The sequence below is a fragment of the Microtus oregoni genome, unplaced genomic scaffold (assembly GCF_018167655.1).
Source record: "Microtus oregoni isolate MIOR12 unplaced genomic scaffold, Mior012 000013F_ref0000133, whole genome shotgun sequence".
Classification (NCBI taxonomy): Eukaryota; Metazoa; Chordata; class Mammalia; order Rodentia; family Cricetidae; genus Microtus; species Microtus oregoni.
Genome location: NW_024543072.1, coordinates 9,593,410 through 9,605,525, shown reverse-complemented (window position 1 = coordinate 9,605,525; position 12,116 = coordinate 9,593,410). Strand labels below are relative to the sequence as shown.

At 46.3% G+C, this 12,116-nt stretch overlaps 1 protein-coding gene across 1 annotated transcript; it reads right to left on the bottom strand.

The window, feature by feature from the left end:
• Window positions 1-2,268: 2,268 nt before the first annotated feature.
• Msmb (microseminoprotein beta) lies at window positions 2,269-10,466 on the bottom strand. Its single transcript, XM_041662313.1, has 4 exons — window positions 10,312-10,466; window positions 7,303-7,408; window positions 4,969-5,071; window positions 2,269-2,606 (listed from the first exon to the last, which is right to left on the bottom strand). Exons 1-4 carry the CDS (start codon window positions 10,312-10,314, stop codon window positions 2,477-2,479), a joined length of 342 nt encoding a protein of 113 aa, XP_041518247.1. The 5' UTR covers window positions 10,315-10,466; the 3' UTR covers window positions 2,269-2,476.
• Between the last annotated feature and the right edge of the window lie 1,650 nt (window positions 10,467-12,116).

The following is a 12,116-nucleotide window of genomic DNA, read 5'->3' as shown; positions in this document are numbered from 1 at the left end:
CACGCCTCTCGTTAGCGTTCTGACAGTTTCGCGAGATTTCCTTCCGCACCTGCGCAAAGCCTCTTTAGGGCTCAACGTGGAGGCGTGTGATAATTTTCACTACCCCCAATCTGGGTCCTTCTCATGCCGATCAGTAAGTCAATTAAGTATTTTGAAGATGTGCTATGCTGAATGGAGAAGTACGCCAAGTGAGCCCCTCGCACCAAATGCTCGCACAAAGATTTTATTTAGTTGTAACATTCATATGGAAGGATACATGTCAAGACACAAAAGATCATATTTCACATGACTCCATTATTAAAGAAATCAAGGCAAATCCTTTTATTAAAAAATTTAGAATCGATACAGAGTAATTGTACATATCCTTGAGGTACTAACTTTCAATACATGTAAACAGTGTGGGGGTCAGATGTGGGCGATCTCTGTATTTATCACTTCTTTGTATTGTTAATTTAGAAAATTCTATCAACTAAATACTTTTTTTGAAATAGTTAATCTGGGTGTGGCGGGACCTGGCTGCAATTCCAGCGCTTAGGAGGATAGGAGGACAGGAGTTCAAGGCCAACCTCCTCTGCTTAGCCTTTGAGAGAGGAGGGAGACTGGAGATATCAGATGATGATTATCAGTATAGCTGTCCTACTGTGATGTAGAATATTAGCTACTGTTTCTCTTATCCAACTCTACCCTTGCTAAAGGGCAGTCAAATTCTTTTTTTTCTAAGTTTTAATTAATTAATTAATTTTGTATACAGTGTTCTCCTGTATGTATGCCTGTAGGCCAGAAGAGGGCACCAGATATCATTACAGATGGTGTGGGCCATCATGTGTTTGAACTCAGGACCTCCAGAAGAGCCAGTGCTCTTAACCTCTGAGCCATCTTTCCAGCCCCAGCAGTCAAATTTTTAAGGACCGAAAAGGGGGAAAAAGGGGGGAGAAAAAAAATGATGCATAGCAGGCTGGAGCCAAGGCTGAGTGGAGAGTTAGAGTTGAATAAGTTTCCTTGTGGTTGAGGGCTGGAGAGACAGTGCAGAGGTTAAAAGCACTTACTGCTTTTGCAGATGGCCCAGTTTTGGTTCCAAGCACCTATATAGTGGCTCACAACCATCCATAACTTCTGTCCCAGGGATCCAGTGCCTTCTGACCTCCAAAGGCACCAGGCATGCACACGTGTATATGTGCAGGCAAAACAGTCATATAAATAAAATATCTTTCCTTCGGGGCTGTGATTTGAATAAGAGTGTCGCTCATAGGCTCATTTGTTTGCATCCTTCAGGAACAGGGAGTGGCACTACTTAGAAGTGTTAGCAGGTGTGCATCGTTGTTGGGGTAGGTGTGGACTTTCTGGAGGAAGTGTGTCACTGGGGGGTGGGCTTTGAGGCTTCTGAAGCCCAAGGCAGACCCAGTGGCTTATTCTTTTTTTTTCCCCTGCTGCCTGTGAATCTGGATGTAGAAATCTCAGCTCCTTCTGCCTGCATCCCTCCAACATGACGATAATGAACTAAACCACTGAAGCTGTAAGTCAGCCCCAATTAAATGCTCTCTCATAAGAGTTGCTGTGGTCATGGTGTCTCTTCACAGCAATAGAACCGAAGCTGAGATGGCTGATGGAGAGCTCTGAGGTTAGGTGCAGAGGACAGCTGCAGAGCAGTCTGTCTCCACTGAAGGAACACTAACAAATGCTGGGCAATACATTTTAACTTAGGGGAAGCGCTACAATGTTTTATGCAGTATGGAGAATGTCAGAGTCAGTGTTGTCACCCTCTCAAGTCAATTTTAGGTGGGCTGTGCGTGGCACACATAACTGATCCTAGAGCTAGTCCCCACCATCCGCAGGAGCCTGGCATCTGATTTGCTGGCAGCCGGCAAGAGGTCTGGAGGGCACCTTCTCGGGCTGTCTCTAACCTGTCCCAACCTTATGCAAACACAGAGGGATGTGGGGACACGCCTGAGAGGAGATGCCTGAGTGAGTGGAAGGAAGGATGCACGGGAGTACCGAGGGCAGAGAAGGCCGGTTTCGTCATGAACACATGCTTTTTTCCCATTATAAACCGGCAACAGGAGACAGAAGAACTCAACACTGCAGAAGTGGTAGAAATGGACATGGGCCCCAGAGGGAAGCACCGTGCTTGTAACCCATTTGAGCCCAGGGAAAAGACTGTAATTTGTAACTGGTGTTGTTGAGTTGATTTTTTTTTAAACATGTTTGGTTTTCTTTTTGTCTCCTTTATGTGTTTGTTTGCTTTATAACATACATTAAGTTCATACAAACATAATTGGCAAATTTATTTATTTATTTGCATTTTTGAAGACAGGGTTTCTCTGTGTTGCCCTCTATAGATCAGGCTGGCCTGAGATCTGCCTGCCTCTGCTTCCGAGCGCTGGGATGATAAGCCACCACCACCCAGCCTATAACTGATACATTTACATCATACAAATATTCAAATGCGGCTCAACGTTTGAGCCCACAGGAAGCTCATTTACAGTACCCAGGCAGGAACAGGACAGGACTTTCCTGGGTTCGCCTTCTCCACTACGCTGTAGGTGCAGTTCTCTGGGTGGAAAACTTGCTGACACTTCTCTTTGTCGTAGCCTTGGGGTATACTGGTTCTGTAATGAGACAAGACAAGACCTGTTAGTTAGAAGGGGGAAATTCATTTATTCACCCAGCCCTGCCGCTCACACACGGTCTATGCAAGAAGCAGATGACACACACTCAAATTGCCTAGGGTTCCCCTCACCAGATTGAGGGCTTCCTTGAACTGGAAGACGCAAAGTGTAGAATCTGGGCATCTGTACCTGCCTGTGCCATGGAGTCAGAGAGACCGTCCCTGACATGGGTCTTACATTCTACTCTGCATACACTGAAAGGCACTGGGAAGGTCTGACAGGCTCAGGAGCAGCTCTGGGTGATTCTGGGGGCAGCAAAGCTTTTACTAGCCTTGCCCTTCCCACCCTTCCTGTTCAGGGAGTGGTCCACAATAGTGCGGGACTGTGGAAACGGAAAGGTGGTCCTGACCCTGTCTGGTGTCTGGTTAGAAGAGGAGTTCACCCACCCTACAGGGGCAGAGAGCCATCCCAAACCAGGGTAGTGGGACCCAGGGAGAAGCCCCTGGAAGCAAACATTCCTGGGAAAACCCACCCATCGGGGCACACACAATTTAGGAGTCATTGTCCTCAAAGCCCATTTAGAGGCCTGGGACTTAAGTTGCCCTGCCAGAAGCAGACATGGTGCCATGCAGCACTTGGAGGTGGAGGCAGGAAGATCAGAGTTGAAGAGCAGCCTCAACTACACAGTGAGTTTGAGGCCAGTCTAGGTTTCAGGAGCCCTTGTCTCAGAAAAGAAATCTGAAAACTAGAGAAATATATTCAGTGGTTAAAAGTGCTTGCTTCTCCTTCAGAGGATGGGAGTTTGGTTCTCAGCACCCAACTCCAATTCCAGGGGAGTCAACACCTTTTTCTGGCCTTCCTGGGTAATTGCATATACACAGACATCTACACACACATACATATAATTAATAAAATGAATCTCTTTTTTCCCATTTTTGGTTTTTTTTTTTTAGTTTTTTTGTTTGTTTGCTTGAGACAGGGTTTCTCTGTGTAGACCTGGCTGTCCCGGAACTTGCTTTGTAGACCAGGCTGGCCTTGAACTTGGAGATTCTCCTGCCTCTGCCTCCCAAGTGCTGGATTAAAGTCATGTACCACTATATCCAGTGAGATGAAATCTTTTTTAAAAACCAAAGAATAAAATAAGCTGCCCTACCCAGAGAGTATAAAAGCAGCCATTTCCGTGCCCTCTGTAACAATGTCTCAGTATCAAGGTCTGGAATTGTATCCTAAAGGGAAAAGACATTCCTCTTCCCCAAGTTATTTTAAACCATTCATGGATCTCAATTTTCTGGCCCCCAGGACATCTAAATTAGTATCCCTCGCTGTTACATGCAGGGAGAAGATGACACCACATCTTCTCACAGTTGAACAGGGCACTGAGCCCTCAACTAAAACCTTCATGGCCCAAAACCCATGTGAACATTGCCCTGTGGGTGGAAGCCCCCGTCACATGGAAGTATGCCTTTGACTGTACAGTTCTGGTTTGATTCTTTTTAAGACTAACTGCTGATCACTTGTAGCCTGTGACATTTTGAAGATGTTTGTTCACATACACATGTGTACATCAATGATGTTTATTTTAAGGGGGAGGCTGAAAGAGAACCCCTAACTCTCCCAGGGGCTTTGGTTTATCTCGGTTCCTGTTGCTCAAATAGCTGGCGGCCCCTTCACCTGTTGGTCCATATAGACCCTGTGCTATATTTAGCTTGTATGGCTTCAGTAGTCCAACTCCTCAACTGGGCAGCTCAACTTGGCCCTGAGGTTCCACTCTAGGTGCACCTCCAACAGACTCTGTGTCTCTATCATATTTCTGCCTCCAACCCTTCAACTCTTCCAACTCTGCTGTACTGTCAGCTTTTATAGCCATGTATATATACATGTATATATACACAGATGCACACATATATACATACACATATACATACAATTACTGTGTGATGTATAAAGTATGATCTTAAAGTTCATTGTAGTAGTTAAAGTTATAATAAAGAAAAATCTGTTTGCCAGTGACTAGGCATCATGGAAAATTGGGACTGCTTGACAAACTGTAGCCCCCCAAAACCAAACACACACACAAATGAATGTAATTTTTTGTTAAATAGAACTCAAGGTAGCTTATGAATTTGCTATTATTCAGGCAGTTCTGGCCTTGTGGCTAGATGCAAACATGTCTGTCTATGCTTCTGACATATGCTCACACCACACCCAGCTCACACAGGAGGTAGCAGGATCTCTTGAGCCCTGGAGTTTGATGGCAGGGCAACTTAAAAAGACTGTTTCAAAACCAAACATAAAACAAAAGAAAGCAGAACCCCTCTAGAGTGGTGGTTTGGGACCCTCAGAATCAGTGGTTGAGACTTACAGGCTGCAGCAGCTGATTGAAGCTGGTCCACAGAAACACCTATTACAGTCCTTCACCCAGTAAGACTCCAGGGGGTGTTTGGTACCATCAGGATCCACGCAGTCTAAAACGATGCAAATTCCCAGGTCATGTAACAGAAACGAAGCTTGTAGGGACACTGAGCCAGCCACTGGCGCATGACTGCAAGCAATTGTAGAGGTGGCCGGGACAGTGCTTTTGTATTCAAGATGGCTAAAATCTAGCACGCTGCAGCACCTGCCTCTGGTGATGGCTTTGTTTTTCTTTGCTTGTCTTTTTAGACAAGGTATTGCTATGCAGCCTTGGCTAGCCTGGAGATCACTGTGTAGACCAGGTTGTCCTCCAGCTTACATAGATTCAACTGCCCCTGCTGGGATTAAAGGCCTGAGCCACCTTGCCCAGCGTTCTGATAATGTTTCTTAAGCAAGTTTAAATCTTTCTAGATTTTATTTCAGAACAGGTATTGAAAAATAAATAAACCCTTCCTTTGGAATCTAGTAGCTATGAGGAGTGGCTGGGGCCCAGTTAGTTTTCCCTCTAGTTGTCCTGAACAAAAATGCTCACTTCCCTGCTACCATTGCTTTGTATCAGTTGAGTCTCAAGGCTGGGTGCACATGGGGAGCATTGTGGGTAGTTAAAATCTACCCACAGACTGGGAAGTCTCTCAGTGGAGAACAGGTATTGCGCATGCACAGAGCCCGTGGTTTAATTCCCAACACCAAAATAAACAAGTCTTCTTCTATACCTAATCCCCACCAACGAACAACAAAATCAGTATCTGTGGGTGGAGCCCAGACTTTCTTGTTTACTTCGGGTTTTGTTTTGTTTTGTTTTGGGGGGCGTTGAGGTGCCTGCATCTTGTGTTTCCGGCTGGTATTGAACTTCCCATTTACCCAAAGATTGTATTGAACTTTTTAAAAGACTTATTTTAATTTTATGGGTATGAATGTATGTAAGGCTACTGCATCATATCTTCAGAGACCAGAGGAGGGCACTAGATGTCCCGGAACTAGAATTGCCAATAGCTGTAAGCGGCCATGTGGATGCTAGCAACTGAACTTGGATCTTCTATTAGAACAGCCGGTGCTCTTCACCACCAAGCCCTCTCTCGAGGCCCTGCACTGAACTCTTAACCCTCCTGTCTCTGCCTCTTGAGCACAGGAATTACTAGAATGTGTCATCACCCTTGCTCTATGTGGTGCTGGAATTGATCTCTGTACCCCATACATACTAGGCAAGCCCTCTACCAAGACAGCTGCATCCCTAGCCCTCTGCCTTATTTTTAAGAATGTTCAGTCAGGGTGAGAGTTGCTGCCTTAGATCCAAGTGACCCATGCTTGAAGGACCACAGCATCAGCACCCCTAGGGCTGCACTGTACATTAGATTTTCATACCTGCTATCAGATCCCGTGAATTAGACTTGACGGGATAAGAGATGTAGCTTAATGGTTATCACATTTAGTTGTTAGCTGTTTTTTAATGTATTTTTTTATTTATTTAAACTTTTTATTTATTGTGTATTGGTGTTTTGCCTGCATGCATATTTGTGTAAGGATGTTAGATTCACTAGAATTGGAGTTACAGACAGTTGTGCGCCACCCTGTAGGTGCTGAGAATTGAACTCGGGTCCTCTAGAAGAGCAGCCAGTGCTCTTAACCCTCAGCCATCTCTTCAGCCCCATCATATATAGTTTTGTCAACTTGACACGGCCTCATGTCATCCAAGGAATACTTCTCAAGTTCTTGCTTGCTTGAACTTTGCCCCTGACTTCTCTCCACAGTGGACTGTGGTCTAGAAGTGACCTTGCCTCCCATAAATTTCTTCTGATTATAGTGTTTCATCACAGTATCAGAATGTAACAGCATTAAAGTGTTTGTTTGGTATATCTGAGCATCTCCAGCAATATTCACCGCCCCCGTACACACACACACACACATACTGCATTTAAACAAGATTACAGGGATGATCATGTACATTAAAATTCAAATGCTGCTTCTTAACCCTGACTGCATGTGAAAATCAAAGCGTTTTTAATGTGCAACTCCAGCCCAAAGGTTCCTATTCAGCTGTTCTTAAATGGGACTTGATTGTGGTGCGTTTGAGCTCATCTAGCTAGAGTTGAGAACAGCCTTCTCACTCTGTTTCTGTGTCCGCCCAAATCCTTCTTCCAGTGTACATCCCAAGGTGTCCCCATCTGCCATAGGTCATAGGTAGGTAATATCTATAGGTGGTATCTAGCAGGCTCCCCATATGCCCTATAAGTCATATCTACCAGGCTGTAGTGGCATTTAAAATACTGGAAAACCCAGGACTTACCACCAAGCGGTTGGTTTGGAAGTCCCTTACGTGGTTCGAGAAAGCACACTGCCTTGCATGCCGTCACCAGGGTGGCAAGGAACAGCAGACTGCCCAGCAGAGCTTTCTGCAATGCAGGGAGAGGTTGGAAGTGGAGAATGAGTGACTCTCGAAGGTCTTACTTGACTGAATATCCTATACTGGCAGAAGGGCAGAGTGTGGAGCAACTCCCAGGTACCCCCAACCTAGCAGTCAGGGACTAAGACATAAATCAGTCACATAAAAAGAAATTTCTGCTGGGGGTGATGGCACACGCCTCTAATTCCAGTACTCAGGAGGCAGATGCGAGCAAATCTCTGAGTTCAAGGCCAGCCTGGTCTATAGAGTGAGCACCAGGATAGACAGACCTGACTACAGTGAGAAACCTGTCTCAAAACACCAATCCCAGAGTTCACTCTGAGAGTGGCTGGCTGTAGGAATAGGAAGGATTATGGTGGGAGCCTCATCACTGGCTGTAGCAGGGACTTCCTGAAGCAGCAGCTCTGTCCTGGCTTGTTCTCAGTGCCCTGGGGGCTCATGTCCCAGGTGCTCATCCTCCTTGCGCCCTTTGACATGAAAAGAGCCATCTCCACCTCCGTAGTTTCTCCCATGAACCCTCTGCCCTGGTTTTTCCTCTTTCTATAGTTCTCAAATAGTCTTGGGAAAGTGGTTGCTCAATTTTTATGGGGAAGACATAGTCTGTACTAAGCTAACTTAAATGTTTCCTTAATAAGATCATAAAGTAAGAACAGAAAGTTATATCATCTTAAGGATAAAAGTGATTTTAGTGTTTACATGACTAAATAAATAAAGCTATATCAAATTTAAAAATAATACATGAAATAGTTTCACTATAACAAAGAAAAACAAAGTACAGTATAAAAGTAGCAAGGGCAATAAAGAGAGATCACATGTGCCTGCGCACATACACATACATGAAAACAGAGCAATACACAGTTATCAAGGGATAAAAAAACATAAATAAAGAGACATCTCTCATACACACAGACACAGACAGATACACACATACACACATGAAAACAGAGAAAGGATCAATAAACACCCGGGAAATTCAACTTACCCAAAGCAAAAGAAATGTGAATGTAGATGAAGGAGGATGGAGTGACCATGCCCTTTAGAATCTGCAGAGGGAAACAGGCCCACAGGGGAGGTGATGAGCACAAGGGCCGTTCCCATGAGAACAGGGTCTATGGAGTAATTGGAAGTGTAACCACTCACATTTCCCTCTATCAGGACCCCGAGAACAGCACAGAGGTGAAGACAGACCTAAAAGGCAGCTCAGCTCACTGCACTGTGAAAATGGAAAACCATATGACACCCAAGCAAAGAGCTGACTGAGAACACAGTGGCTCGCAATAAAAACAACAAAACTCAAACAAAGCGCGAGGACCTAACAAAGCAGGGAGAGAAAAGCAGGGCAAGGACCCTCTATGCACTGTGAAGTGCAACCCTGCAGACCGCACAACACAACGGCCTGGGTGCTCTGACTACTGCGACACAGAGAGAGCTGCAGCTCAGGCTGACCTGGAACTCACTATGTAGCCCAGGCTAGCTTTGAGCTCAGGGCAGTCCTCTTGCCCCAGCCTCTCAAGTGCTGGGATAACAGGCTTGAGCCACCACACCCGGCTAAGAAGGCATTCTGTGACTTGTGACACCTTTCTCTGGGCTCTTCCTTTTTACTTCCACAGTGACATTCATCCAGCTTAAAACTGCAAAGAAAACATAAATCTTTCCAAAAGAAGGAAGGAATGAAAGAGAAAAGAAAAAGAAACCAAAACAATCACCAAAAAATACTCCTCAATATATTTAACACATACCAACAATTATCATTTACTTTTTCTTCTTCTTTTTTTAGTCTTTGGCTCACAGTCAATTCTGCCTGTTGATAGGTTTCGGCGCCCTTAGATGGAAAGCCTACTTTTCCATGCTAAGGCGATCATGGAAGTTTAGAGTCTTCTTTTACTGAGTCACAGTAAGGGAACTGAGGAGCCAGAGCTGCTCCCAAGGCTTGTGGGTTGTGCAAGACACCAGAGACTTCGGCAGGACATACAGGACTGAGTAGATTCTGGTGGACGGACCTCAGGCTCACGTGTTCTCCTCTCCTCCCTCCCCTCCACTCTCTCCCTCTTCCCCTTCTGTGTCTTTGTCTCTGCTCCCATGATGGCAGGGTGCAGACTTTCAGATTAAGTTCACTGACAGCTGACAGGACTGTTGTGTCCTCTGCTCTCCCATGTGAGCCCCACAGGAAGTGATCCATGCTGGCTGCTCACTGCTGCATTCAAGGAGACCGTGATAAAGAGCATGCTTGAAGATTCTGCTTCAGTGGTCTTCAGGCTTATGATCAAAGCTCCCACGCAGGTGATGCTAAGATCCAGTCTGAGGATCTCCCCTGTATTCTGTTCTGTCCACCTCCCTTGCTGCAGACAGTAGCCATGTGCCCCTGATGCATGAGGGCAGGAGAGTAAAGGAAACTAGCTCTTACTGGGGCTTCTAGGTGGTGTGGCTTTGTGACCAGCTTGGGTGAAGCAGATTGGCAGTGTCCCCTTTGTTAAGTATTTGTTCCTGGAACGGAGGGCCCTGCTCTCCATAACCAAGGGTCAGGGTCTTCAGACTCTCAGTCAAGAAAGGGTACTGGCAGTTCTGCAGGTACCCGAGTTGACCCCCAGGCCTCATGGGAGATGGGTGGGAGGAGGGGTCTGAGTGCAGACAGGGAGGGCACCATCCCCCACTATTGTACCCCTCCAGCTCTGTCTGAGAAGGGTTCCATAGAGAACATTTCTCCTGAGGTGGGGCAAGGGCCTCTCTACCCTCATATGGCTCTCTTCCCCAGCTCCTGTTTCCTTCCTCTTATCCTCCCGTGGGAAGCCACAGTCATTCCCTGATATTGGCTCGTAGAAAAGACACTGTAAGGAAAGACCCACTTCCAATTAAAGTCAGAAAGAAGTCCTGTGTATGAGGTCAGTCACCCACCATTGTGAGAAGCAGGACTCCTGACAGGCAGGCACCTCCAGCGAAGCCTCAGCGAGAGCGAGTGCTGGCTCCCTATTTATACAGTGAGAGTGGCCACACCTGGATCTTCTTGGAAAGGCTTTGTGCCAAGAGCACAGTAAATATTTACAGAGGGTTGAGCAGGAAGTTATTATTTCAGTTGATTTAAAATTTTCATCTGTTAAGCCTCTACCCTAAGGTGTTCACCATTTCCTCACCCTTGACAAGCTGTTGGACTTGGTGTGAGAGCAGAGAAGGGAAGAACTTTCCTTGGAAGCCTTCATCCTGTGCTGGCAGACTGCTAGACACCCTCTGTGCTCTTCCCTGGTTTGTCAACAAAGAAATGAGGGCTCAGAAATACGATCCACAGCAGCCAAGTGCCGAGGCTGTGTTTGGGAAGGCACAAGGTTAGCCCAGTAGGTCAGCCTGGCTGGCTAGGAAGCTGAGGCCCAGGAGATGAGGGTCCACCATGGGAAAGCACAGTTCATGAGCCATCTTCCCTCCAGCCTAGGTTTCTTTTGACAGGCTACATGCTTACGTCTCTCAAACAGCCAACATCCTCCTGAATGTTTAGTTTTTTGTCTGCTTCCTCAAGTGAGCCCTCCTTCTCCCTGTTCAACAGTAATCTCCGGTGTGGGAAGCAATAAGAAGTTCCCGTGAGCAATGAAAACCTGAAGTACCTTAGAGTCCAGCAATCCCACCCTGAGGACATCTGCACTCCAGCTTTTTTATAGCTCTGTTCACAGCTGCCAGGTGATGAAGAGCAAACATCACCACCCCCGTGTCCAGAGCTGATCAATACATAAGGAAATAGGCGGTCAGAAAAGGTCAACGCGGGGCTGAGATGGAGCTCAGTTTGTCGAGTGTTTGTCTAGCATGTGAAGCCCTCAGTCTGATCCCCAGTGCAGTATAAAACCAGACAAGGAATGAGGCAGGAAGGCATCCTTGCCAGTGAAGTGCTTGGCTGCAGCCCTGAGGACCTAACCTAAAAAGGCTATTCACAGCACCAATGATGCTGAAACCGGTGGGTTCCTGGGATGATGGGCTGCAAGCCTAGTCAAGTTCTGGTGAGTTCTGGACCAGCGGCCAGTCCTGTCTCAAAAGCTAATGTGGATAGTGTCTGAAGAACAAGTGAGGTTGTTTTGCCCTCCTCTTATACAACAGGTTCCTCCAAATGGAAGCCTTGACCTAAGGAAGGAGATGGGAGGTTCATAAGACTCAGAAAGTAAGTGAACTTCAACCTGGAGCCCAGGAAGCTGAGACGTGACAGTTATAGGAGCTGTTAACAACTGTTGCTGGAGACTCTCATGAGTTGCCTGTTGATCTGCCTGTAAGCCGTGTAAAGAGATTCAGTGTTACAGCTGGAGTTGTGCCCCTGCTTGCAGGGCTTTCAGCTAATGCGCTGCCTTTGTGTCATCCCTACTTCTGTATGTAACCCCTCAACCATTCACATGGAACTAGCCACTGAACGCCAGGCTTCACCAAGGCTGTCTTTGACGAAACTGTTTATTTGGTTTGTACTTCACTCCCTATGTGGAGTGAATAGTTGTGTGTTCATGTCTCTCTAGGAATAGTGCTACCAACATCTCCACAGGCATACCCTCTCTATCTCTGTTTCCATCTGTCCTCCCCCCCCCCCTCTCTCTCTCTCACACACACACACACACACACACACACGCACACACACACAAACTCACACAGTTGACATGGTGGTGCACATTTGTGATCCCAACACTGAAGAGGTGAAGGCAGGAAGATGAATCATTTCAGTAATAATGCTCTCATAG